Here is a 27,892-nt window from a genome sequence, read left to right on the forward strand (position 1 = left end):
CCATCGACCACCGTCCGGCCCCTCTGCCCTTGAGCCCCAAATCCCAACTCTGCCCCGAATGTCCTGCTCGGCTGAGTCCATTCAGCCCCTGCCCCTAAGGTCACCATGCGTCTCCAGCTGGCCCAGGACTCCTTCGCTTATCCCTTAAGAATTAGTGCTGGGGACAGGAACCTGGGTGCTGAGGCCCCTTCTCCAGAGCAAGCCCGGGGGACCCTCGGTCCTCTCAGGACTTCCACACCTGCCCTGTCATCCAGGCCTGTCTCAGAGATGAAGCAGGGCTGGGTCTCAGAGGGGAGGGTCTGCCTGGCATCCCTGCTCCTCCTGTCCTCTCAGGGCCCCTATACTACAGGGGGTGTGGGGCTCCCAGGGGCTCAGGAACTTGCCTCACACAGTGGTGAGTAGACAGGTAGAATAAGGGGTCTGTGGGCCAACCCCTGCCATGGGTACACCAGTCATGCCAGGCCTTCCCCTGGCCCTGGGCCGGCTGGGCACGTTCTCCAGCCACCCTCCCAGGGGTCCTGGACATGCTTCCTCTCTGGGAGTCCGTGGTGGGCCCCACCCACCTCAGCATGCTGCACACTATGTACCCCGATCTCCTTCTAGAAGCTGGGGCCATGGGAAATCCAGGGGCCAGAAACCAAATCACACTCCCTGCCATCAAGTGGGTGCTGACTCACAGCATCCCAACGGGACAGGGTAGACCTTCCCCTGTGGGCTTCCCAGACTGTCACTCACCTCTTCTCCCTCAGAGCAGCTGGTAGTTTTGAACTGCCGACCTTGCAGATCTCAGTCCAGGGGCAGGAAGCGTAAAACCCATCCCCCAGAGGCCCCACACCAGGAACCAGCAGCTCCTCCAACAAACCTTCCAAGAACAGCCTGGTCTCGGCCGGTGGGCCAGCCTGCATCCCTGACCAGCATCCCTGCTCTCAGGGAAAACATGGACCTCCATCCACTACAGCCGACAGGTTTATTGAAGTCTTGGAAAGAGAAAGACACTGGACATTCACAGACCAACAGGTAGCTGCCGAGTGAGGGTGTCAGGTGGACGCCGACAACCCTGGCAGGCCAGCTTTGTGTGGTACACAGTTGTGACTTCTCCCAGAAACGGCAGGGCTGCCCATGGCGCCAGGGGTCCCTCCCCACTGCTGCGGGGCAGCTGCCCCGCCTCCCCTGGATAGGGCAGAGCCAGCTCCCTGGACAGAGGGCTGTTTGGCAGCGGGCACCTCAGTTGAGCAGGGTACAGCTCCCATGTGGAGAGTGGCTGTGACGTGGGCGGAGGGTGACAATTTAATGAGGTCTGGGGTGGGGGTGGGGGTGCTCCAAAACTCTGCCTTCAGGACCAGAGTTGCCCTGCAGAGAGGGGTCCCAGGGTGACCTCAGTCATCATTGGCCCTCGATGAACGGTCTGGTCTGCCAGAGCCAGAAAGGGCCCGTGTTTATTTCCCTCTGCACCTGCTGACACTCTGTCACCTTGAACCGACCACCGGGCTTTAAAAATGCGCGTGGGCGGCCTGAGAGTGCCGGCGGCGGCAGCGGCTGTTTTGATTTTGGAGCCGAAGGCTGGGCCAGGAGGGGCGTGGGAGGCGGCGGCAGCAGCGGTCTCTGCCAACCAGAGGGTAAAGGGAGCACTGCTTAGGAAGCAGCAAGGCGGGAGCTGTCCCCCGCGGGCCACGGGGTCCCAAGCTGCGGCCCCTCCGCCACTGTCCTCGGCCTCCGGTCTCTCTCCGAGGCTCCCCGCGGAGCGCGCCCTCGCCGCCGACGATCCTGGGTCCCGGGCGCGCGCTGGGTGGAGCCGGGCGGCGGTCAGAACTGGGCGTGGTCCACCTCGTCCAGCCAGGAGGCCGGGCTGGCGGGGAAGTCGGGGTAGCCCCCGCTGCTGCCGGTCGACAGGTCAGAGCTGGGTCCGTTCCCCGACAAGACCCTCATGGGCTGGGGTCCTCCCGGGGCCCCCGAGGGGACGAGGCCCAAGCCGGCCTCCGGGTACACCAAACTGGAGAGTAGGGGCTGCGGGCCGGCCAGGCCCTGCAGGGCGGCGGGGGACGGGGTCACGCCGAAGGGGCTGCCGGGCCGTAGCTCACCGAACGGTTCCGGGCCCGCCAGGCCTCCGTGCTCCAGCGCGAAGCTGCCCGGCGCCCCCGCGGGCCGGCCCAGCGCGGGGGCTGGCTCCCCGAGGCCGCCATAAAGCCCGTTGGCAGGGCCCATGTCCGCCATGGGGGGTTCATCTGCAAGGGAAGCGAGAGCCACTCTGGGCGCGAGTGCGCGCAGCCCCCTGCCCCACGGGTTCAGCGACTCTCTGCCCTGCGAACCAACCCACACGGCTGCCCTTGGCCGCTCCTGCCTGCCGGCACCCACCCCACCCGGCTCCATCCCTAAAACCACAGGCGGGAGTAGGCCGGGCTCCCAGGAGTGGTAGGAGACCACCGTCCTCCTCACCCCCACCCCCTTTCTCAAACAGGTAAACAGGCCACAGAGGTTGAGGGCCCAGCTCTGCAGGTGGGGTGGGCGCAGGTACAGGTGTCTAACCCAGCTTAGTAGAAAGAACATTTTATTTTAAAGGGGCCTTCACCCCCTGTTAACAGGTAACCCCCCCCCCCACTTTCTCCCATTTTCCTGACAGACCTTGACTCTCAAGATGTCTCCGGACCCTGCCTGCCCAATTAGTAAGAAAGGCAAACTATCCTATTAGACTTTGAAGGATCACCTGCAGCTGTGCTGTTCCCCCTAGCTCCGGGACACTGCCCCCACACCTGCCACCCAATAAAAATGTCACTGCTGAAACATCCCGACCCATAAGCCACCCACCCCCCCCTTAAATGATAAAAACCCTGTACTTTCTTTGGCGGAGCGGAGTTTTCCAGGCTCTAGCCTGCTCTGGAACCAGCTGTCAGAAAGGCTTTTATATTAAATGGCGTGAGAATAATCTCTCTTGGGTGCAAACATACACACGGGGGGAACTTCCCAGGCCTGAGAGTTGGGATTAGCAGACCCTTGCAAATGGGAAGGGGAGCGGCAGCTCTGGTCCCAGCAGCTTGAGTCCAACCCCCTCCCGCACCCCTAACCAAGTAGTTAGCATGCTGCCCTTCACACACACACACACACACACACACACACACACACAACTACCCCTCCTCCTCCAGCTCCCTGCAGCAGCTGGGGGCAGGGCATACCTGGGGCATCTGCTGAGATGGTCCCAGCCAGGGACAGCGGGGTCCTGGGGGCAGGCCCCCCGCTAACCAAGGGGACCAGGATCTCCCCTGCATATGCGCGGACCCAGGATGGAAAGACTGGAGGGGCCTGCAGTGGGGCTCACCAGTCCTTGCAGCCCACCAGTGTCTGCCTCTGGGGACGGCTCCACCAGCGGCCGCGGGGACGAGCCTCACTAACCAGTGAAGGAGACCTCCGCGTCGCTGTCCTGCCCCTCGCCCTGGACGCTGTCCTTGTCGGACTTGGAGCTGCCCCGGGAGCGCTTCACGTTGCGGAAATACTGGCCCCAGCGCTGCCGGCCCGCGTCCTTCTTCAGCCGCTTCTCCTTGGCGCGGCGGTTCTGAAACCAGACCTGGGGGCGGCGGGCGGGGTGAGCAGCAGGCGCGGCGGGCGTGGGCTCCGGTCCCCGGGGTTGGGGGGCGTGCAAGGCGGCCCGCGGACCTGCACGACGCGCATGTCCAGGCCGGTCTCGGAGGAGAGCTGCTCGCGCACGTGGCGCGCCGGCTTGGGCGAGTTGTTGTAGGCGCTCTTCAGCGTCTCCAGCTGCTTGGCGGTGATGGTAGTGCGCGGCCGCTTGGCCGTGGCCTCCGCTTCTGCAGTGGGGACGTGCGGGTGAGGAGGGCCTGCCTCACGGGCTCCCAATCACCTCCCGCAGGCCCCGCTACCGCTCCGGCCGGCCGTAGGGCGGAGGAACGCCCGGGAGGAGAAGAAGCCCGCCGCCGCCGGGCCGGCTGGGTAGGGTGGAAGTAGCGGAGGCGCAAGGGTTTCGGACCGCGCCCTCCGCCTCGCCCGCCCAGCAGCAGCGCGCCCCGCCGGGCACGGCGCCCCATCCTTCCAAGGGCTGCGCGGAGGGTTGGCTTTCCTGGTGCAATTTAGGACCGTTCCCTACCAGCCTCCAGGCGGGCGCAGAGCGCCGAGGGAGGAGAGCCCGAAGCCGGCAGCCCCTGCCTCACTGGAGCCCGAGGGCTCGGTGTCCCAGCGGCGGCACGGCCGCAGGGGAAGGCGTTTGAAAACTCAGCGCCGGAGTCCTTCAACTGCCCGTGTCCCCGAGCTGTGGCCCAATTAATGGGGTGAAAGGCAGGTAGGTGACCAGGCCCGGCCCGGGTTCCTCACTGACCCCGCTGCTTGGCAGTCTCGTAGTCCGCCTTGCAGACAAGCCGGCTGTCCTCCATCAGGTAGAACTCGTCGCCCGTAGCCAGCTGCCGCTTGCACACGACGCAGGCGAAGCAGTGCAGGTGGTACACGAAGTCCTGGGCTCGGCGCACCACCTGCGTGGGCGGGATGCCCAGCTGACACGCGGCGCACTTGGTCCCGAAGCGCCTGCGGGGCACAGGGCGGCGGCCGCTCAGTTCGCCCCGTGCGGGTCCAGAGCTGCGAATGCGCGAGGCGCCGGCGCGCCTCAGCACGAGCTGCCTGAGCTCCGGGACTTGGATTCCCACTGAACCGTTCTGGGACCATGGGGACAAGACCCCACCCCCGCTAGGGGCATCCCCCAGTCCCCCTTCCTCCACGATGGTTTTGTAGTAACAGGACCCCGTTACCATCCCAGGAAGAAGAAAAACAGTCCGTTGCCAAAGTTCTCCTAAAGCCTGCATCTCTTCCTTTTTAAAGGCCTGTCTTGGTGTTCCGAGCTGTGATGGTCCCAGCGTGGGCTATCATCCCCAGGAAGGAAATTGCCGCCCTCAGAACCCCCCTGGGGCAGCCCTGGCTCTGGCCACTCAGAGTCGGAATGGATTAGAAGGCTGCGGGGCTTAGTCAACGGTTAACAGTATAGATGGGATCGTTTCTCTCTTGGCAAAGAATACTTGTTGATGTCCAACCAGGGGCTCCGAGGTGGCTTGGCCTGGTGCAACGGGAGGGACAGGGAATGTGCCAAGTGGGGACGGTAATGGAAGGTTCCCCCACCCCCAGCCCAGGGGCTCCTTTCAGAGGGCAGCTGCAAGGCACTCACTTGAAGAAGTCGTCCTTGCAGTAGACGCTCTCTCCCCGGCTGAAGCAGCGCTCGGACAGTGGCGTGTGGCAGTCGCTGCACTTGAGACACTTGCCGTGCCAGTGACGGTCCAGCGCCTTGAGGATGAAGCGGTCCAGGATGTGCTGGTCGCAGCCGGCACACAGCGGGATCTCTGTGGGTATGGGGCTGCAGTGGGTATGGCCGCCTGGTCCCCCTCACTCGACCCTGAAGGCTGGCTCCCTGGCCCTCTGAGCAGAAATGGGGGAACCACCAGAGGGTGGGCATCAAAAGGTCCCCAGAAAAGCCCGCCCAGGGGCTCTGCTCTCAGAATCCCTGATGGAGGATGGGTCTTCCTGGTGAGCATCCAGAGCCAGTGGGTAGAGGCAGGCCATGCTCCTCTGCCCATCCGCCCTCACTTTGCCCAACTAAGCATCCTCACTGGTGGGAAGAGCCCAGAAATCGTCCCCATGGCCTCTTCTGACGCCCGGAAATATTTGTGAATGCGGGAGCAGTGCTCCCACCAACGGAACGGGGCGCTCCGTGGGCCGTGGCGCCGTCTCTGAGGCGGCTCCTCAGACTAGGACTTACTTAATTGAAAAGGGCCTCTGGACAAGGCCTGCCAAGCAGAGCAGTCACACAAACACGCACGGCCTCGCCCGGGGGTGGGAACTCAGCTGGACCCATATCCAAGGATCCAGTCCCGCTTCGGGCAAAAACAGAGGGACAGCCCTGGTGCGGGCAGCGGCGGTCCTCCGGTGCGCCCCGACCTATCCCGAGCGGCGACCGTCCCTGCTAGAAGTTCAGCACCCAGGCTGGGACAGCGCCGTGGCAGGGCCCCGGAGTCCGCCCGCAGCGCTGCAGCCCCGCACTCCCGCCCGCCCAACCCTGGAAGTCCAGGCGACTCTATCCCCGCGGGGTCTCGCACCCCAGCACTGGAGGGGCCTTTGGGGACTGCACACCCTCCCGGCGGCGCCGAGCAAGCTCTCTGGAGAGGCGTGCTGGGCACGCGCTTTCCCACAGACCCAGTTCCCCTATGCTCCCATCTCTCTCTCAGTTCCTGCTGCCAACCCCTCCCAGGAACCGTCGGGTATAAATAACGGAGAGGACAGGTGGGGGCCCCACAACCTGGATGGAGCACCTTTTCCTGCCAGACCGGCGCCCCCTGCTCCAATTTGCAGAGCCGCGGGGAACCCTAGGTCGGCTGAGCACCTAGGCGCTGAGAGCCCGGCGGACGGAGCAGGTGTGTTCGAGAGGTCTGCTAGACTTGGGCCAGGGACTTTCGCCCGCGGGACCCTGCTTCCTACCCTTTCCGCCCACGTGGGGAAGTTTCGGGGTGGCGCGGCCCTCTCGCAGACCTGGCGATCGTTGTAACGTTCCCGTCTGGGGCCTGGGCAGTCCTGGAGCTGGTCCAGGGCCCCAGAAAGGCTTCGGGCCGCGCGCCACACCGTGAGTCTGTCACAAACTCACGACCGGAGCTCTGAGCTGGGGACGGGGTTCCTGACACCAACGCCCAAGCAGAGCCCCTGGCCCCCGCCGGCCGGCCGTCGCCGCGACCAGGCCAGGAAGAAACGCAGACAGACCTCCCGGTCTCCCCAGGCCCGCTCACCCACCTCGGCGCAGGTCCTCCCTCCGCGCCAGCAGCGCCAGCAGCAGGTCCCCGCCCGCCGACTCCCGGGCGGGACCCAGCTCCCCGCGCGCCTCCATGGTCTCCGGCGCCGCCCGCCGCTCCCCGGCCCGCACTTTCCTGGGCCCTAGTGGCTCGGCGGTGTCCGAGCTACTCCCGGTGCTGCTTGGGCGCAGCGCAGGCGGCCACCCCTGGGCCCCGAGCTTCGGGGCGCGCGGGGGGCGGGGCGCACGGGGGCGGGGCCGGGGCGGGGCTGGGGTGGGTCGCAGGGACGCGCCGCTAGGCTGCTGCAGGTTCTGCTGGCCTGGTGGTCGCAGCGCGGGAACTCGGCCGGCCCGAAGGCGGGGACGAGCAGGTAGCAGCCGCCCGTCCCCGGCGACCCGCTTGCGGTCCGAGGGTGCTCACCGGGCCCCGCGGCTTTCTGGATGGCTTGGCTGGGACCCAGGCCTGGCTTTGTGCGAGCAGAGTGGGAGCGCCCGGAGTGGGGTCCTTGGGTAGATTCAGGGAGGGAGGCTGCGGCCACCTTGCTGGTGACAGTGTGTCCCTGGGCCCCAGCACAACCCGAGCGCGTGGAGGGGTGAGTATAGGTCCTGCTCGGTTCCCACTAGCCTCTGAGTCACCCTGTGGAGGACACTTCTGCAGTCTGTGTGCTCCTCCTGGACTTGGAGGGGGCAAGCCGGAATGCTAGGTTGGGTCCTTGACTCCTGGCCTCTCCCCAGCACCCAGGCCCTCCAGGAACTGGCTCCATCCTGTGTCCCCTTTTCCAGTATCTGCCCCCAAGCCACACAGGAATTCTTAGCCCGAATGTCTGTCCTGAAAGGCAAGCCAAGAAACCCTCTCCCGGCTGCCACCCTGCCCACCTGGCCCCAGCACCCTCGCTGGTGGTGTCCCCTCCAGGTGCCTCGAGGAGTGGGCAGGGCCCAGGAGCCCCCAGGAGGTGTTGGGGACCAGCAAGGGCAGGCCTTGCACCCGGGGTCTGAGGACAAGTCCTGTCTTCTGTGGTCCTGCCTCCTGCTTCTGACTGGGGGGCTTCTGGCCTTCCACAGCCAAAGACCCCCACATGAAGGGGGCAGGACTGTACCACCCCCTCCCGGCAGTGCCTGAGGAAGCATCGCTGTAGCCCAGAAGTGACAGATTGGGTGGGTGTCCATTGTCGCCTGTCGGTGAGTGACTATGGCCTGTCCCTGCTGGGTCCCTGGGCAGCGGTTGGAGGCAGCGACCCCACGCGCTCAGCATCTGGCCCGAGGACCAACAATGCCCTATTATTCCCCCAACGTGCTTAGCGGCGGTGCGCGCTCCGCAGCCCTCTGGCCCTCAGAGAAGACGGTTCAGTCGGGAGACCAGCAGAGCCTAAGCGCTTGCTGCCCGGAGCCGAGGGGTGTCCGTGTGAAGCGGGGGAGTTGGAGGTCGACTGCCCCCCAGCATTGTTCTGTCTCAGAGGTACCTTGCGGAGACGTCCCTCAAACCATAGTCGCGCGCACGGGTCTCTCTCTCTCTCTCTCTCTCTCTCTCTCTCTCTCTCTCTCTCTCTCTCTCTCTCTCTCGCCAGCCGCCCAGTGCCCTCCCTGCATCGGGCACCTCTGCCCAGGTTGGGGCAGGCCTGGCGGGGCTCAGCGCAGCCCGCTTACCCCGGGTTCCGCGGAGGGCGCACACCGTGGCGGCCGCGGGGGCCCCGGGTCTCTCTCTGTCCGCCTCCAACAGCATCGCGGCCGTGGGGTCCCAAGTGCGCAGCGCGGCGGCTGCGCGTTCCTTTTTCCTCTCGGTCCCGAGGCTCTGAGCTCCGAGGCCACCTGCGTCCCGTCTGGCTCCCCAGCCACTGGGCCCGCCCGCTGTCCGCGGTGCTGAAGGACACCGCCGCCCGCCCGCAGACCACGGCCCCGCCCCCACCCGACCCTGGGGGGCCCCGCCCCCGCCCACATGATGTCGCAGCCCCCACCCTCTGGCCCCTGGCCGCCTCCCTGCACCCCCTTGGTCCAGCCCCATCCCCTGGCCTTCCCTTCTTCTCCTAGACACCCCCCTCCTCCTAACCCCCGCTGGTGTCTTGTACTAGTGCAGCCCCCTCGGAGCCCAGCCCTCCCCGCCCCCAGGGCCTGCCCCGCCCCCTTCCTCCAGACCTGAGGTTAGCCCAAAGCCCCGCAGCTTCAGGGTGCCCAGATCCCCAGGTTGCCACGTCTTCGCTGTGAGCGGGCCAGGCAGCTAGTCAAGTCCACAGGGAGGCTCCTGCTGGCCAGCCGAGACCCACCTGCTGCCTGGCCTCCAACTTTCAGCCCTTTCTCCTTCCCTCCCCTCCCCTCAGCCAGGCCCTGGGGGTATGCACCTTACCCAGCCACCCCAAACATCAGTGGAAACCCCCACCCACCATAACTTGGGGCCTAATGGACCCAGGGCCACCAGCAAGGCCCCAGGCCCTGCTCCACCTAGCTGGGGTCCTGGCTGGGCAGGGGCCCTTTCTCTGCTACCCAAGCCCCCCATGCCTAGAAAAGTCCAGCCCTGGCCTTCCAACTATGCAGAAGTTTACAGCTCCTACGAGGCTCCCAGGGCCACCGCTCCCCCTGACCGCAGGTCGAGGTGTGGTCTCCTGCAGGCCTCTCTCCCCTCAGGAGACCCCCAAGGAACCTCACCCTCTACCCTTTTCAAACTCTTCCGAGAAGCTTCCAGTTCATCATCACAAGCCCAGGGCTGACAGGAGCACATGTAGGACGAGGGAGGGCAGGTCCTGGCCCCCAGGCCCTCCTGCCCTCTGGGCAGTCATGACGAACTTCTTAGAAAGAAAGTCTCTCCAAATGTCAGATTTCTTTATTTCAAAAATGTGCACATTATCATGTTCATTTAAATACAAAAGGTTCGCTTCCTCACAGGTCCAAAACTGCAGTGACATATCCATGCCTTTTAATTAAATCTTCCCATGAAAATAAATAGACATTTAAATTACAGAACTATTATATCCATCAGCTTCCATACCTCTTATAATACTTAGAAATCTAGAAAATATACCTTAACCTGTTCAAGGTGGGGTCCAGACTGAAAGCCAGGTCTCCCCCCAGAGCCCAGCTGAGTTGATGCCGAGCTGAGTGGGTGCCAAGCAGCCAAAGAACTCACTTGCTTCCCTTTCTCTGGGGGTCTGGCCACAAGGCCCCCCAGGGACTCACAAAGCCCAGCCCCGAAGGGCAACTTCACACTGCAGCTCTCCTCATGAAACAAGTGCCAGGGTCAAGGGCCCCAGAACGGTCCAAACCCCAGCTCCTTTGCCTGAGGGCCGGCAGTCACAGTGACCCAGCACCCTCCTAACAGGGAGAGGGGGCAGTTTGCCAAATGCAGCGGCTTCCAGGTGCTGAACAAAGTATCCAAGAAGGAAGAAACAGAGCAGGGCCTGGGGGCCCACGGTGGCCCACAGAGGCATGGCTTCCAGAGCTCTGGGGTTCCTCCATTGATCCCTCCCCAGAAGAGGGGCGAACACCTGAGACAGCCTGGGCGGGGCTTGTCCTTGCCCGTCTCCCCAGGTGATTGCATCCCACACAATGGAGAACCTGACACCAGCCATGAGAGGAGCCACCTGCACGCCTGCCAGGGCAGTTTGCTCCGATGCAAGTTCTGCCCGATGCTTTTGGGGGTTTTACACATCGTCTTGTTTCCAATATTAAGGCGTTGCCCAGATCAGGCCCTGAGACCCGATTACAGTTTGGCTACAATCATAGAGGAGGCCCCTCACCTCCCTCCCATCTAAGTTCACCACGGAGGCAGAGGCGGAGCACCGCAGCAGCTCCCCACAGTGTCCCCTCAGGCAGTTAAGGGAGACGCTTCTCAGAGAGGAGGGTGGCAGCTGGGTCAGCCTGGTGCCCACGCAGAAGCACAGGGCTCCATGAGGACAGAGTCCAGAAGAGTCATAAAGGCAAGAGGGGCCGAGGCCCCTTGGGGAGGAGGCAACATGGCCTGACCTCCAGGCAGAGGAGCATCTCAGATGGGCCTCTGCCCCAGAGAGTGCCCACTGGGTCTCTCGGACAGGCCTCTGCCCCCGAAGGTGCCCGATCCCCCAGGGAGGGGCCATCAGGGGCAGACAGCCCGAGGGTAGCTGGGCACAGCTGTGGGGTGGGGGCCCTGCCTACACGGTGGGCGGGCAGTGCTTGACCTTCCAGCGCCTGGAGCGCACGCGGAAGAAGAAGTACATGAGCATGAGGAAGAGGGAGGAGGCCACGTAGAGCAGTACACACAGGCTCATGTCCAGGCTGGAGAAGCCCGCCCCGAGGAAGGCCACTGTGACAGCGGGTGCCACATGGGCCTTGGTGTCCAGTCTGCTGGCCAGGTTCCCCAAAAGAATGGAGTGGGGGCCCAGTGCACCTGGTGGGCTGAGACTCCCGGGGTGCCCTCTCTCGCCCTCCTCGCCGTGGCCCCCGGGGTCTACGGAGTATGTGTCCAGGAGGTTGGCACGGCTGTAGTGTTGCTTCAGGAAGGTGAGCACCTGGCTCTCGTCCCAGCTGTCCACGCCCCGGACTTCCTCATGGCAAGCTGGGCAGAGGTCTGGGGTAGGCCATGGGGCCTTGGGGAACCTGGGGTCCTCACTCGGATGGCCTGGAAAAGTGAGAGGGAGGTGACAGAGCGCCTCCCACCCCTAGGGCACCTGCCCCTGAATGCTCCACCCCCCCCTCTCTACCTCCCACCTGGGGGCCCTGCCCCCGCACACTCCCCGTCTGCATGTCCTCCTTTGCTTTCTGAAGCCCCTCAGGCCTAACCTGGCTGGCACCTAGAACTGCCTGCCTCTCCCCTCAGCAAGCCCATGTCTACCCAGAGAGTGGCCCAACCTCATGCCGACCACACCCAACCAACCCTCAGCCACAAGACCTTCACCGCACTGGGACCAGGCCCCACCACCAACTAGGGCAGTCGCTTTGGGGACATTACGTGCAAGCGTCCTGCAGAGCCCGACACAGGGCACTTCTAAAGGCCAGAGGCCTACTGCCCCGCCCTCCCAAAAGCATACCAACATCACTCGCTCAACCACCCAGACCAGCAGGACTGTCATCTCAGGACAGTCCTCGTGCCCGCAGCCAGACCAGACGCAGCGCACCGGTACAATGACTACTCTCTTGGCTCCGTGACCCTCCGGGAAGCAGGGCCACCCCTTCCCTTGGCTGAACCACTCTCAGGACCGTGGGACCAGATCACTCCTCTGCAGTGCCCCCGTCAGAACAAGGGGGCAAAGAGTACAGAGACCCCACTCCCTTCCTCCTCGGCTAAGCCCTCAGGCCAGTGTCCCCACCAGCACACCTCAGCTGAACTGCCCCACCCATCCTGTGACCACTCCTCCCTCGCTGGACTGCCTGGGCCCCTGAGCACCTGACAAGCACCGCGTCACTAAACGACCCTGGAGAATCCTGCCATTGGGTCTGGGCTGCAGCAAACCCGCTGTGGCCCATCAGTCCCACCCACTGCTGTGCTGAGGGGACCCCTCAGTGCCCCTGTACACATGACCCCGAAGTCCTCACCCTGCCACAGCCCTCCCTCCTTGGTGGCGCACGACCCTCGCCCCTCGCTGTATGGGTGTGTGCACATGGCACAGGCTCTCAGAGAGCCGGGACTCCGGCTAGAGTCAAAGCCCTGTGGTTGGGGAGGGCGAGGCTGTGAGGTCTACGGGGACACTGGGTCCCCCGTGCCCACAGCCTCCATTCGCTGAGGCAGAGGGCAGACACCATCACCATGCAGACAAACCAATTTCCCTTAGTGCTCCTGCCACGACAGCCCGTGACGCTGCGGATCAAGCCGGCTGCGCCGCGCCTGTGTTTCTGTATTTTAAGCCTAATTTTAATCTGTCATTGATTTACGTAGTTTAAATTACTGAATTGAGGAAGGATGTGTGCCCTATTTCCCTCGTTTAAACACCATCAGGCGGACGCAATGGTTCATATTGGCGGGACCTGGTGATGCTGCTACAGCCCCCCACCCTGCGGGGCCAGTGAAGCTCCAGAGACTAAGTGGGGCAGGGCCCAACAACTCTGCTCAGCCGGGGCGAGCCCTGCAGGCCAGCAGGGGTGAGCACTAGGTCCTTGGAGGCCCAAGAAGCCCGAGTGGCCCCAGCGTCTGCAGGTGGACAGTGCCCTTGCTCCCTGGTGGACAGCCCTCCGGAGTGAGGTGCGCTCACCTGCCAGGCGGCTGTTGACGACATTATGTTTCTTCCAGAGCCAGAGCACAGCCTGGTCGGGGGTCTCCACTGCATCCATGGACTCCTTCGCCATCTCCTCAAAGTGCTCCCCACACTCCTTGCACCCAAAGAAGGTGCGGACGTACGCCCTCAGGGTCTGCAGCACCGCCTGGGGGGCGCCTTCGAAACCTGTGGGGTGGGAGTGGCATGGGCAGTGCACGCGGGCAGCAACCTCCCCAAGAGCAGGACCAGTGAGAGCCAGGGCACACGTGCTGCTGAGAACACAAGGCTGTGACACACCAGGGCCGGCACTGCCCAAACACACCCACCCACGCCGCTGGGACAGCGGACAGCCTGTGTGTGCTGTGCGTGTGGGCCCGCACGCCAGCCCTGTGCATGGTGGTGCAGCACGTCCAGTGTCTGCCGTGGCTGGGCGACTCCGACTGAAGACGCCTGAGAGCAGGCCCCTGGGGGCCCCGGCACTCCCTCTGCTCGCCGTCTCAGCCCTGAGAGCCCGCACACCGCTGCAGGGAGCTGAGCTGCTCTGAGAGGGCACAGAGATGCTGGCGGGATGCAGTCGTTCTTCCTAGACATGCCCACGGAAGGCGGCTGCGCCAGGTCCTGAGAGAGACCCTGGCCAGACGTCTAATCAGGGATTGAGAGGGCGCACTGAGAGCCACAAGATTAACACAGATCAGACACGGCATTAGAAGAAACGCAGAACACCGGACCTGCCTGGGGCAGCGCAGGGCCGCGCGGCACGCAGCCCACAGAGCATGCTGGCCCTCTGGGGGGGGGGGGTGCCATGGCTGATGGCAAGGCCTGTGGGAGCTGCACGTGCCTGCATGCAGAGGGCACGGCGGGGTGTCTGGGTGGCACCACGGCTGCTCATCACCGGGTAATCCCTTTCCCGGCCCGCACGGCCGCCACCCTAATCTGTAAAGTGGCCAAGATCCCAGCCTGCACCTGGGAGGATTGGGGCACGCAGGCTTTCGAGAGGGCGGGGACAGGGCTTAGGCAGGAATAAGGAGAGGGGGGACTTCCTAAGACATAATCTGCAGCCCCCCCTGACCCAATTCTCCTGCAGGAGACACATGCTTTGGCTCTGCATCAGCTCTCTTGGCCGAGGGGAAGCGGCCAGCCTCGGCTGCCCAAGCCTTCTCTGCACTGGTACCTGGTGCTCACGGCTTTCTCCAGCTTTACGGAAACGCTGGGCAGAAAGGAGAGCTCCAGACGCCCTTCTCCCACCCACAGCTCCCCCTTCTAGGCTGTCCCCACATTCCCGAGGGAGAGCCAGTGCCCCGGGTGCCAGTACTGGTGCCCGTGACTCACTGTGGGCAGCCAGAATAGACTGTCTCACAGACTCGGGACGTGAGCTTAGAAGGGCCAGTCCCCAGGCATGTGCTGCTGTCAGTGCCTGTCTGGTCCAGGTGGTGCAGGCAGCCAGGATGGGCTGCTGACAATTGGGTCTCAGGGGTCAGGCTTGGGTGTAGAGATGGCCGTGACCAGGGGTCGAAGGTGTGGGTCCAGGGGTCCAATTAGTGATGACCAGGAGTGGGCTGGGTGGGTATCAGAAGTCAGTGCCAGCGTTGTCTCCATTTCACTTGGCAGCCCCTGAGCCCCCCTAAAACACAAGCCCCCTTTCCCTGTGTGACTCTTGAACTGGAGGCTTAGAGCTTGCCTGAGCCCTGGAGATCACCCCGGTGAGTCACGGGGCAGGAGGATCCTCAGTCCAACACTGGTCCCACAGCCCGCCCTCCGCCCTCCGCGATGTGGCCGCTCCTCCCCACGGTGGCTGGGGTCCATTCTCTCACCACGGGGCGCGTCTGACTCTGGCCACTGACGTGCAAGAAGTGGGGCCTTGTGACCCTCCTGAGGGCTGTGCCACTGCAGGGGGGCTGGCTGGCTGTGGGGCCTGAGACCATCTGAGGCCCTGGGACCAGTGGCTCTCACCACGTGCTGTAGTCACCCAGCTGAGCCGAGCCCACACTGCGGCGCCCACAGAACCAGAAGCTGCGAGAAAGCGCCTGTTCTAAGGCGAAACAAACATCAGTGAAAGCAAAACACCGTTTTGCAGCAAACTAAGCCTTGCTCAGCCTTCAGTCCGCACTGGACGCGATGGGCCCTGGATGTGGCATGTGGGACCCAGCACACCTGGGCTGACTCACCTGTGCCAGCTAGCGCTTCTGGGTGAGCTCCGGCCTGAACCGTCAGGGTGTGGAACAACATCCAGAGGCCACACGGGTAGCCCCTCAACTCTGGTCTGCTTCCTTGACACCCAACCCACTTGACGTGATTGGTAAGGGATATTCCAGAAATCTGAGAAAATTAGAAAGACTAGCAGGTCATTTTAAAGTGAAAAATGCTGACCACTGCCCTTGACCGGGGCTTGGGTCCATGTGCGATCTCTGCCTTTCCCCCATGAAAAGCACTCCAAAGAGAGGGGGGCGAGGTGTCCCTGTCACTGGGGACCCCCTAGAGTGTGGGACTGTGCCCTGCTCTTCTTTCACTGGAGAAGTTCTCCCTGGGTTTTGGGGCGTTAGCAGTGCTCAGCATGAAGGACGTCATCTTCTCTCACAGCCAGGAGCAGTGACCCTGAAGCTCAGACCTCTCATTGGCAGAACAAAGGGTCAGGTGGTGGTGAGAGAAGGGAGGGGACTGATTGTCTGAGAGGGCAGCTGCTGAAAGCCCACTGGGGACTCTCTGTCTGGGTCACTGTGTGGAGATCACACAGGAGGCGGCATGTGCTGGGAACCCGGGTCCCGGTCTCCTAAGACGTGCTTTGGGTTACGTGGGTGGCCCGCGGAGCCCAAGGACCCATCTCCTGTTTCTAAGCAGGGCCCCCACTCACTCTCCCTGACTCCAAGCGTGGGCGTGTGTAGCGGGTGTGGCGTGCCCACGGGGACTCACCCGCATCTTGTTGTTGACCAGGTCAAGGACGGCGTTGTAGGGGACCCTGTCCAGGGGCAGGCTGCCCAGCCACTCCTGCAGCATCTCCAGGAGCTTTGTGACGGGCGGCCGGCCAGGGAACAGCTGCAGAGAGTCACACAGACACCCACTGGGGTCTGGGCCCAGAGCCCCTGGGCGACCACAGACCACCCCAAACTCAGCCACAGGGCGCCGGTCTGCAAGTGAGGGGGAGGCTATCCCTTGAGGGGGGTGCCCGAGGGGCTGGAGGGTGAACACGCTGTCCAGCTCTCCCAAGCCGCCCTCGTGTCAAGTACCACTTCAGTGACCAGCCAGAGAGAGGGGGCGTAATACCACCAGATGGAGAGGCCAAGTGCTCAGGGAACCTTCTAGAAACTGCTGCTTCTGGTTCACAGCAACTCGTGCCCCTTGCCTGCCGCTGTGACCCCTATGCAGGGCATGCTCTGGGGCAGGTGTTGACTCAGTGCCCCACCTATGCTATGGCCGGGCCGCAAGCACTCCACTAAAACCACTGTCCGCACGCCCCAGCCGCCTCCGGAGCAAAGAAGAGAGCTCACAACACCACCCCCATCTCCAGCCCCAACTTCAGCAGAGGCTGGAGTTCCCGCTGCCTCAGCTACCCAGGAGCCCCAACTCCCTCCACCCCGCTCTCCACCACAGGAGAGAGACAGGGAGGGCGGGAGGGTGGTGGTGCAGATCTCCCTCCACATGTCAGCCTGGGTGTCCTCTCTCCAACAAATCAAGGGGAGGGGCAGGCGGGGGTGGGGGTGGAGTGTGTATGTGTGTACCCAGGGGGGCCAGCAACTCAGATGTGCCCTGACCACAGGCCTAGCTGCCTGCTGGAATCACATCCCCCACAGCACAGCCCAGCGACATGCCCAGTTTCTGTCCCAGGGGGCCTAAGGGACCAGAAGCATTGCCCCTCCTAGACCAGGAGGCCCAGGCACCCACTCAGAGGGTCTGCCAAGTGAGGGCTGAGGTCAGAGCGTGTCAGGGACAGGTCTGCCCCGGCCAGTAGGGCGGCTTCCTGCTTTACTGCCCAGCCAGTCAGGAGCTGTTCCTAGCAGGGGCCCCCTCCAACCCCCTCCTCTCAAACCCAGCCAGTGCCTAGACCACTTCACTTGCTCCTGAGGCAGGAGGTTCAGTCCCAGCCCCCCAAACCTGTGTGCAGACCTGAGGCTGTTCTTGACCTCTGGCTCCCAGGCCCAAGCCCCTCCCCGTCCTCTCCTTACAGCTGCACCTTCTCAGGGACAAGGCTCTCAGGACCCTGCCTGCCTGGCCACCCTGTGGTCTCCAGCCTCCCTGCATCTGCTGGTTCCTGATGCTCTTGGGCAGGTCCTCCTAGCTGGGCCCCTCGAGGCTCAAGGGCTGGCTGCCTCCTCCTTCCCTGGGTGACCTCAAGAGTCCTCAGCTCCAACACCAGTTAAGGCGACCCCTTCCCTGAACTTCCCTGTCCCAACAGCTTCCCCAGCTCTCCAGGTCTGTCTACCCCCATCACAAGCCCACCAAGCCACCCAACTAGGAGTACAGGCCACCCCTCTTCCTCTGCGCTGCCCTCTGACAGGGCCACACTGAGCCCCATGCTGCACCCACGCCAGGCGGGCACCTGAGGCCAGCTGGGTTTCCGAGGCTGTGAACCTGTGCGGAGCAGAGGGCTGGTGGGTCTGAACCGCAGACTCCGGGCGAGCAGCTGAGTGGCTACGGAGAGTCAGTCTCTGATCTGGCCCTCCCCAGCTTTGCGACAGCTCAGGCATAGCGGTCCGGCGGCAGAGACGGGCACAGGGACCCACCTTGGCAAGTAGTGTGGTGAAGTCCTTGAGTGTCTGGAGCTCCTCCCCCGCCAGCGAGCGGTGGGCGGCCAACTCCACTCGCAGGAGGTAGTGCAGTGCCGATTCCAGGTCTGCAGTGTACAGCCGGGCCCTGGGGGTGGGGCCGCCGTTACCAGGCCTGCCCGCACTGCCCACCTGCCTCAGGGCCCCCATCAAGGAGAAGGGAACCTGCCTGTCAAACTCCCTCCAGACCAGGGTCTCTGTCTCCTCTCCTCCTCCAGGCTCTTCTGGCGGCAGGGAGAGTGGCCTTTTCCTCACACCGGGCAGTGACTTCAGGAAGGCAGAGAAGAAAGAGCGGAGCGGCTTCCCCCTGTGGGGAGTGGGCTCTGTTGGTCAACAGTCCAGACAGACCACGGGCCCATCGAAGAGCTCTGCCCGGAGCCTCTCCTCTGTAGGGACGGCTACTTGCTGGCTGGGGAGGTCAGGACGGCAGGTGGGCAGACTGGACAGCGAGGGGTACAGCTTGGTGGGTGAGGGAAGTAGGACGGATGCTCCCCTCTCTTAGCTGCCTTGCTCAACCCGTCCCTGCCGGGTAAGGTGCATGACACGGGGATTCAGGTGGGTGGGGCCTGCACCCAGTGGACAGGCCAGCCAGGCAGTGGGAGGGTGAGCCCTCACCAGGAGGGTGGAGGGGACCAGCCTCACTGCCAACAGGAGTTAGCAGTCATGGCTGATCTCACCTCCAGGTGCACCTGCAAAGCACCCACAGGTTCGGAGGCCTAAGCAGGGAGGGCCAGGGGCTAGCATGCTGCTTGGGTAGTCAGCTGGCTTGAGAGAACATGCTGAAGGGCCTTGTGGAGACATGAAATACAGCCTGGATGAATGGCCCCCACTGTGGTCAGACCATCACACCTGGGGGGTGGGCCAGGTGCCGTCTTTCCTGGTCCAAGAAGCCTTTTTTTTATCCATAAGTGTCCATATGTGGACGAGTCCCGGGACCCCCAGCAAAGCGGGCACTCACACGTTAACCACACCGCGTGTCCCGTTGGGGTAGCGCAGGTAACAGGAAGGGACGTGGGACACTCCCAGCTTCCTGAGTAGCTCGGGGTCTGAGTCCAGCAGTCTCTTCACCACCACCTCCTCGTAGGGGACCAGATCCAGGGCCACCTGGCAGGAGTGGAGAGCCTGTCAGCGCAGCACGAGCCCCTCCCAGCAGGGGAGAGGGGAGGGGGGAACGCGTGGCAGGAACCACAGCGCAGCCATGCTGACAGACACCAACCAGACACGTCCTCTCTGTACATAACCTTCGTGGGGAGGAGGGGACCCACAGCTGCTGTCGGGTGTCTAGAGGTTGACACCCACTCACAGAGCCCCCTGGGTGCACACTCTATGGGAGCAGACTGCCAGGCCTCCCTGTGGAACTGGGGGGGGGCGTTAAACAGCCAGTCCTTCAATGAGCAGCCGAACGCTTAACCACTGGGCCACCAGGGCTCTTCTCTGTGCACTTTCATGGTCCCTGTGACAGAGGGTCACAGCCAGTCCAGGGCAGGAACCCTGACCACATCAGTCTATGATGGCTGCCTGTGCCCAGTCTGAAATGCGGCCAGTTATGGGTGGGGCCATGCAAACGAGGTGCTCATGCTCCACCAGGGGACAGGATTGTGTGCCGACATCTAATAAAATGTACAGCATCGTGGGGGGCGGGGACAGGATCAAGCATGAGGTGCAGGGGGCCTAAGGGGAGACAGGAGCAGTGTCCTCTGGCTCTGGGGTCCCTGTGTGGGAACCCCCCAGGCCCAGAGAGATGGTGGCAGTGACCAGGGAGAGCCCTGCAAAGAGGGGCAGCAGAGGCCAGCTGGCGGACAAGGCTGATTCTGGCACACGCAGAGCCAGGCTCGGCTTGGGGCCCAGCTTAAGGGCTCTACCATCCGCCATAGAAGGCCCAGGAGGGGGTTTCAATGGGACTCCCCAGGAACCCCAGGATGGGAGCTCGGCCGCAGAGGGTTCCCCTGGGTGGCAGATGCTCACGGGGAGTCCCTAACCAGTCCCTGAAGTGAGAACAGACCCCACTTGGTGGGTCTTGGGGAGGGCGTAGCAGGCGGGAGATCCTCGGGATGGTGCAGTTTGAGATCCACGTGTCCAGAGGCCACCTTCAGGCCACTGTCCAGCTCCGCCTGCGCACATAGTACCTCTCGTCCAACGTAGGAGTCGCTGCTTTCCAGGATCAAAGCCATATAGTGGTCATCGTGGGTGTCCAGCAGGGACAGGGCATCCTGGGGCCTTTTCAGAGAAAAGAAGAGGCTTCGTGTGCAGCTGGGTCTCACTGCACGGTCTCTGTGGACACCACAGGGGACCCAGCATGGGACTTACGGGATGGGCTCCAGAGAGGGGCAGGCAGGGGGGCGGCTTCCCTCCGAGCTGTTCTGCAGGAAGTCAATCATGCTGTGCCTCACCGTCCGCAGCTCCCGGTCACCCCCTGCCGCACAGGGAGACGCTCAGGCCTAGCCACGCTGCCACCCGACATGAGGGGGTGACAAACACAAGCAAGCCCAGCACTGACTGGAGTGGGGGTCACGAGATAGGGGACAGGCCCTGGGAATGAGCACTGTGCCCCATCAAGAGAGCAGTGGCCAGACACTGGGGCTGAACGGGGCAGATACGGGGTGGGGGTGCATGCAGAGCCTGAGACTGGGTGGGACAGACACAGACTCGGAGGTTGGCTGACGCACTCACCTTGGAAACTGTCCCCCGTGGTGAAGTCCTTGGTGAGGGCTTTAAAGTACTAGGAGGAAGGACAGCAGGCAGTGAGGTCCGGGCAGCGCTGGCAGCAGGCCAGGGTGGGCGGGCCGTCCTCCGAGCCTCCCCCTCAGACTGCCGTTCTGCTGGCTGAGAGGGTGCCCGAGCCCACAGGACCAGCAGCCCGGCTGGACCCTGCCCAACCAGCCAGTGTGGGCTGAGTGGCAGCCATGACACGGGGACTCAGAGCCGGGAGGACAAGGAGGGCTGCCCAGCCGGGAGGACTCACCCGGAAGGTGGGGTAGAAGTGGATGTCGTAGGCCCGGCACACCTCATGGTTCTTCTCCTCGGCGCAGTCCAGCGCAGCCACGCGGATGGCGGCTGCCCAGTCTGAAAAGGGACCACGGCTCAGCTTGGCAGCCGGGCGGCCTCTCGGGGCTCGATGCTTGTGGAGGGGCCGCCTGACACAGCCTCACGCTTTCCACCACGAAGCGTTTCTGCGCCCGGACATCGCTTCCACTGACAGCACAGAGGAGGCTCTGCCATGTCAGCTGGGCCTGCACACCGCCCACGGCGCCCTCAGAGCGCCCAGCTGGCCAAGGCCTCGACCCCATGCACGGCCTGGCACCCCCCAGGCAAGAAGCGAGGTGTTGCTTTAGCAGGGTAAACTACTACTGCTGGGGCGAGCACAGCTCCCAGCCAGGCCTGCTGCGTCCCCACCACCAGAAACACCTCAGATGGACAGAGTGGTCAGTGTGCACCTGAGAGGGAAGGGCTCACTCCCCGCTTCAGCGCCCACACACACACCACCCACTGAACCCCAAACCAACAACTGCCCAAAAAAACCCAAACCAAGCACTGCCACCCAGTCGATGCCGACTCAGGTATCACGTCCCCCCCCCCCCCCGCTGCGCACACACCTACAGAGCGCCCTACAGGCACACACTCCGCTCTGAGGGTGAGAGGCAGGGGTACCGGAGAGGCGAGCCAGGCCTGTGCCCACCATCAGCAGTCCCACCTGGGCATCAGAGCTGCCTCTCTCCCGTCACACAGAATTGCTTCACTGCTGCAGGACACAGGGTCCAAGAGTCGCGGACACGGGCCAGCAAACAGGCTGGGGCCCGTCCAGGGCGGGGAGACTGGACCTCAGCATGCACCTCCTGAATCCTCGAAGCCCGGGCTGGTGAGGTTGCAGCCCCCCCCCCCCCCCCGCTCCTCGGCCTCCTCATGTGGTGAGCCAGTCAGTCTCTACCACGGCTGAAGTAGTGGTGACCACCTCCAATTGGGGATGTGCTGGCCACTCTGAGCACACGCCAGCAGCAGTCAGAAGGTCAGGGCATTTTCAGCATTGGGGCGGCAGCAGCCCTCCCACCTGCTGTGGTCCTGTAGGCCCAGGTCACTGCCAGGCCTTCAGTAGGCTCTCTATCTGTGTCTCCAACCCCCACCCTCCCCCCGCAGAGGCCTGCCCTACCACCCACGGTCTCAGACTGGGTCCTCAGACTGGGGTGGGGATACCTGCTGTCCGTCTTAAGCACGTGACTGAGCCCTTAATTCTCAGAGTCCCAGCAGGGTGCAGGCAGCAGTCCCTGTAGAAAGTTTGGGCAAAAATCCTACCAGCCAAAAATCTAGACATGCAGTCGAGCTGGTAGGGGGGCCCTTCCTGGCCCCCAGGTCAGCCTCAGAACACGGGCTGTTAGGCTGCCCACCAACGGCAGCCCTGCGAGCCTTACAGCTGTGCCCACAGCCCACCTGTCACCCCACACGAGGGACAACTCTACCCACCAGCAGCGCAGGCCTCCATCCTGGGGACACAGCCGTTTCAGGCCTTTGTTTCCAGAGCGCAAAGGCCGGGTGGGAGCAGATGCCGGGACTGCAACCCAGCAGATGGGCAGCATTCTCCACCACACAAAGGGTGCACAGCCAGCTCGGCACAGTGAAGCAGGCCGTAGCTTCAGGGTCTCTGCTCCCTCTGCCGGCACCCGCCCTCTCCACCTGTCGAGGGACCAGCCCTTGTCCTGCTCCCCAAGTGCCAGCTGGGGGGTGCAGAGGCTGGGCTAAGAGACAGGCGTGAGGCGGTGTGTCCCCACCTAACCCAGGGCGGTCCAATCCCACCTGTGAGCAGCCGGCGTGCAGCACCCCTACCACCGAGGCCACCCCCCCACCTCTATACTGGCCCAGCAACAGTTAGTTCCGGGCCATCACAGCAAGGCCACCGCGGGCTCTGGGACCGTGGAGGAGAGGGCAGGAGAGGGGAGGGGGCAGCAGTCCTGCCTCCTCCCTGGTGATGCCAGCATGTCCCGGCTCTGGCTCACCTGCCCACTCAGCCAAGGTTTCCATGTGCCAAGTTCAAGTGGCATGCTGGGCCAGCTGGCAGTCCACATGCTAGGGGTCTCGCCTGGCCAGTGCATCCAGGCTCATGGTGGCACAGGGGGTGGGTGGGAGCAGCACAAGGCTGGGGCAGGCAGTGGGAGCTCCCTGCCCCCGGCTGGCCTGCCCTCCAGAGCCCAGTGTGCACCCAGGCCTTCCCGAGCTCCAGCCCCAGAAGACAAAACCCTGAGGCTGAGATGCAGGCGCCAGGCCAGGCCCCAGAGAGAGCTGCCAACTGACCTCAAGTCCACTCCACACTCCTGCTCCCCACCTGTTCCCCTTCCCACCTGTTCCCACAGCCGATTGGCAGCATGTGGGAAGACCCCTGTGGCCACCCCCAGTGGGCCATGCTCAGCAGAGAGGTGGGTTTTTACCACTGAAGGTGGGTGGCGCCCTGTGGGCAGCATGTCTGTGAGCTCACTGCCTGTCCCGTGTCCCATGCCCATCATTCCCACAGCATCTCCAGCTGCTCTGTGACGCAGGTGCACCCTCCCAGGCCACACCACTGCCTGGCCCCACACTGCAGCCACCAGCCTACAGGCAGGTTTCGTCCCCAAAGACCCCACAGCCGGGTCACATGCAGACCCGAGACCACCTCACTGGGACACACAGGGCCGAGGTCGCCAGGCGAGAGTGAGCAGTGTCCTCCTGTCCCAGCCATCGTTAGACACGCCTGAGTAATGGAGACAGACAGCAGACAGGGACCACTTCCTCCTGGGTCTCTGGGCTGTGCCACCAAGGACGTGTGAAACCTGACACGGTCACTGGTACTGCTGAGTGACGTCAGAGGCTGCAGAATCAGCGCTGCCCGCTGGGCTCCGGACACAGGCTTCCCACTCTATCTCCCGGGCAGCGGCAGCGGCACAAATCGGGCCAGCAGCCACCGCTTCAGGCCATGGGATTTTTCAGGGGCGGCCGCGTGTCCTGCCAGGTCCTGGGAGTGACAGGCTAACCCTCGCCCACACAAACACCAGGTGGCACCTGGCTGCTGCAGACAACAGCAGCGCTTTTGTTTAAGCTGCCTCCTTCTGACATGTCTATCCCCAAACCCGGAAAACAGCTCACCAGAGAGGAGCAGCAGGGAGCTGCCAGGGAAGGCGAGGCCCCTGGAGAGTCCGAGCCCCACCACGCGGGCCCAGGATTCCTGGTGGTGCGGGGGCTATCCGCGGGGTTGCCAGCCACAGAGTCAGCAGGCTGGAAACGCCAGCCACTCCTCGGAGGCCGGGGCTCTCTGTCCCTGAAACCCACTGTGAGCCGGCGTCCACTCCATGGCTTCGAGGCAGGCCAGGGCTCAGAGACGTGACAGCGGCGCCTACGGCAGCTCCCCAGAGCTCCAAGAGGCTGCGGCTCGGAATGCCTGTGCCCGCTCTAGGCGGCTTCCTGTGGGCCCGGGGTTCCTCCACACGGCACACAGAGCTCACACTCCTTTCCAATCTGGACACCTTCAGCTCCCTCTCCCACCCGCCTGCTCTGGCTCGGCTATCAGACGGGGCCTTCCTCAGAGCTGCAGTGCACTCTCAAGGCTCCCCACGCCCGGCTCCCACAGCTCCCCAACCAACACCATCAAAGGCGGCATGCACACTTGACCTTCTCACCAGGGCTGCCTGTGCCTGAATTTATGTATTTGCTTCCGTCTCCCAAGAGCTTATGTGGGCTGACCATTCTCTATGGTACTGAGCTGTCTGCTTTCTCGAAGCAAAGGCTGCCTGGGCCAGCCCGCCCACCAGGGGTGCTCAGTTGGCTTCACTGGCCCCAGGCTCAACCTTAGACCTGCAGACGCCCTGGCTTCTGAGGCCTTGGGTCTCAGCAAAGGGAGCAGCTCCTGGGGGCGAGGCCTCAGGCCTCGGTGGCGTGCATGTGCATGCTAGAGACTCGTTCGTGAGGACACGCGAGGCTCAGTGAGAAGGCACCACCGCACAGCAGACACCCTAACTCCACACAGCACCCCCGCTGCACACGCTCCTTTCCCCAGGCACCTCCGCCTTCCTCTGTAGCTTAGTGGTGCCTCCAGCTGGTTGGTCTTCCCCCAAAACGCAGTGAGTGCCCTGCCACTCATGGCCCTCAGACAGGTGGCATGGGCACCCCTGAGGAACTTAAATCCCTGGTCCAGTGGGAACGCTGACTTTGGGGAAGCAGAGGCCCCCGGGCAGGGTGGGGTGAGGCTTCCCAACAAAACCATCTGGGACGGCCCGTGCTGCCCTTGAGAGAAGGACCAGGTGTCCTGTCACAAAGCCAAAATAAAGAAATCACAATAATCCCTCTGCACATGCCGCAGCCTTCTTCCTCACAGGAGCAGCCCCGGCTTTCTGCGCACGCCTTCCTACCAAGAGTCCGGCGAGAAAAGCGACCCAGAGGACGTCCCGAGAACCCCAGACCTCAGCCCCTCACGGGCTGGGCTGACCCCTCATGCCTCGCTGGCCCGCAGACGCCCAGGGAGACCGCCGTGTGGAGCGGCCCTCTTTCTGGAGGTCCCCTAAGGAGACTAATCAACGGCATGGCCCGGAGGACCACCTGTCACCCCCCCCCCCCCCCCCCGCATTCCCCCTCACTGCACACTCGCCTTGGTTGCAACAGCCCCGGTTTGGAGCCCCGGTGACATCCCTTCTGACAGACGTGCGACCAAAAGTCCTGTTCACACGTGGAGCAAAGTTTGTTCAGATATGAGAAAAACACGCGGGCTTGGGCAGGGCCTTACTTAAAATTAAAAAAAAAAACCATGTAGGAAAAGAAAGGTAGCAATTTGTAAACTCTCTTGCCCACTGAGATGTGTAATTAGAGATGAGCCCAGCACTCAGCACAGAGCCCAACCTCCCTCCCGGGGTGTGTGTGGGTGGGTGGGGGGTCTCCTCAGAACCCAGGTGACACTGAAGCAGTGGCGGGAGGCAGGAAGGATGCTGCAGATGCACCCTGCCCCGTTTGCTTTTGCTGGGCGGGCGCCACTGACTCGCTTCAGACCTGACATGACTCGCAGTGCCCATCCATGCCCTGGAGGGCCTTCCTGACATCCTGTGGGGGCCTCAGGAGCCCTGGTGGCAGTCAGCAGTTCAAGGGCACCAGCTGCTCCACAGGAGAAAGACAGAGCCAAGGGTCCACAGGGCGGCACAGCAGTTCCCAGGTGGTCCCGCGCTCCAGCCACCCGCTGCTTGGCATAACGACGGACGGACGGACGGACGGGGCTTCTGCTCCCTTAAAGGAAGCCCACGGAGGGAGGCAGCGCTAACCTGCCCTCAGGGTCACTGAGTCGGGATAAACTCGCGGGCAGCGAGTGCTGAGGTTTCTTGACGGGTCTGGGGTCCCGAGGGCAGTGGGAGCAAGAAGGTTTTGCAGCCAGAAGGTGCGCAAACCTCCCGGGGAGACGCGCCCGGGCGTCCAACGACGCCCCATCCAGGGAACGCACCTGGAACAGGATGGAGACGGGGCTTCCAGGGCCAGGAGTGGCCGGGGGTCGGGCAGGAAGTGGGAAAGCCCGGGGCCCGGGCGGGTCGCCGGGTTCCGGGTGGACAGGGGTCCGGGTCGCCGCGCCTCACCTCGCACGTCCCGGGCCAGGGCCCGCCAGGTGGGCGCATAGCCGATGCAGTGGCCGCACCACGAGGAGTAGAACTGCACGAGCCACGCGGCCGAGCTGTTGGCCGTGGCCTCGCGCACGCCGCCGCTGTCCAGCACCCACACGGCGTCCACGCCGGGCCGGTACAGCCGCGCCGCGCCGCCCGCCGCCGGGCCCGCCGCCGCCGCCGCCGCCGCCGCCAGCAGCACGAGCGGCCACGGCGGCCGCGCGACCCAGGCCTCCGCCGCGGGCCGCGCTCGGGCTCCGGGGCTGCGCGCCGCCGCCCCGGCCGCCGCCATGTTGGGAGTGCGCGCAGACCCCTGACCTTTCACCCTAGCAACCGCCGTCACGTGCGCCGCGCGCGCCCCGATTCCGCCAGGCCCCGCCCCCGGCCCCGCCCCAGCCACTAGGCTCCGCCCACGCCACTCTGTCCCACCGAGCGGCGTCCGGGCCGGTACCCATCGGGCCCACCCCCTCCCGCGCGCCGGCCCCGCCCCCGCATCGCCTCGCCCCGCCCCTCGCCCCGCCCCCGCGCATTCCGGTAGCCCGGGCGTAGGTGGTCGCGAGTTAAGCAATCGGAGCGGCCCCTCCTTATATTTGCATTTCGGATTAACAGCCGCCGGTATTAGCATAAATATGACCCATATCTGACATGCAAATCTGCTGGGATGTTTTCCCTGCCCACCCTGCCCTTGACTTTACCGCGGACCGGAAGGCAGGCGTGTTTTGAGCACTCGGGCGGACCTCGTTCAAACACCTAAGAGATAAAGCTGCCTCTGATTCTGTGTGCTGGTTTAGAAGAACAGGGCATCTGGCTTTTTAAAAATCTCCCTTTTAACCGATTCTCATGCTCGTCAGTTTCCCATCAACCTCAGGGTAAGACAGGAGAGGGCTGGAGCTGACACCTCACTCTGGTGTCTGATTAAATTTCAACAAGCAATCATGTGAATTTAGAATACTTTGTCCGAGGGTACAACTGCCACAAGGTGACACAGTGAAGAGAAGGCGCATGCATTCCACGGGTGATGGGGGGGGGAGAAAATGTGGGAGCAGGGCAAATCTGAACAATGGCTGCCTGAGCCCCAAGACAGTACCAAGCCAACATTATGTCGGCACAGCATCAGTAAGCATTCACCTCTCCACGGGTCTGCTAAAACTACCAGAGCACATGGTGGCTTCTCAGCAATCATCGGTGCGGCGTCGGGACCAGGAGGCTTTTGTGGGTCCAACACACCCCACTTTGTCTTTCATACCCAGGGAAGAAGGCAGGAGCGGGAACAATGTGGCAATTGCCCCCTGTACCCCTTCTGTGGGCAGAGGCGGAGGATAATGGTGGCAGGTTCACTCCCAAGTCACCAGGCAAGTTCTTCAGGTCAGGAGAAGCAGCCCAGGCCAGTTCTCGAAGCTCTGTGTATAAGCCGAGTCTTTCAGCACGTTTTTAATGCAGTTTTTGTGGTTAAAAAAAAAATCAGCCGGGGAGATTGTGAGATTCCTGGAAGTAAACATTGTGTAGTTGGAAAAAGAAACCAAAAACATCAGCTGATGCCTGAGCTGATAATCGGGCGGCTTATACTCTTCCTGAGGGCCAGCTGCCTCTCCCCGGCTGAGCCGGCTTGTCTGAGCAGAGCCAGACCCA

General features: G+C 63.5%; 2 protein-coding genes across 2 annotated transcripts; both read right to left on the reverse strand.

Annotated features, from left to right (window-relative positions):
- Nucleotides 1–988: 988 nt before the first annotated feature.
- LHX3 (LIM homeobox 3) lies at nucleotides 989–8,483 on the reverse strand. The gene is made up of 8 exons (XM_075558847.1): nucleotides 8,408–8,483; nucleotides 7,084–7,226; nucleotides 6,766–6,982; nucleotides 5,156–5,327; nucleotides 4,322–4,524; nucleotides 3,646–3,797; nucleotides 3,385–3,556; nucleotides 989–2,222 (listed from the first exon to the last, which is right to left on the reverse strand). Exons 1-8 carry the CDS (start codon nucleotides 8,481–8,483, stop codon nucleotides 1,804–1,806), a joined length of 1,554 nt encoding a protein of 517 aa, XP_075414962.1. The 3' UTR covers nucleotides 989–1,803.
- Nucleotides 8,484–9,560: 1,077 nt separating this feature from the next.
- QSOX2 (quiescin sulfhydryl oxidase 2) lies at nucleotides 9,561–26,594 on the reverse strand. The gene is made up of 12 exons (XM_075559801.1): nucleotides 26,240–26,594; nucleotides 20,635–20,735; nucleotides 20,343–20,391; nucleotides 19,980–20,085; nucleotides 19,799–19,889; nucleotides 18,631–18,776; nucleotides 17,842–17,979; nucleotides 17,631–17,760; nucleotides 15,823–15,945; nucleotides 15,081–15,231; nucleotides 12,913–13,101; nucleotides 9,561–11,345 (listed from the first exon to the last, which is right to left on the reverse strand). The coding sequence occupies exons 1-12, from the start codon at nucleotides 26,553–26,555 to the stop codon at nucleotides 10,879–10,881; spliced, it is 2,007 nt and encodes a 668-aa protein (XP_075415916.1). The 5' UTR covers nucleotides 26,556–26,594; the 3' UTR covers nucleotides 9,561–10,878.
- Between the last annotated feature and the right edge of the window lie 1,298 nt (nucleotides 26,595–27,892).

Source organism: Tenrec ecaudatus, chromosome 10 (genome assembly GCF_050624435.1).
Source record: "Tenrec ecaudatus isolate mTenEca1 chromosome 10, mTenEca1.hap1, whole genome shotgun sequence".
Lineage (NCBI taxonomy): Eukaryota > Metazoa > Chordata > Mammalia > Afrosoricida > Tenrecidae > Tenrec > Tenrec ecaudatus.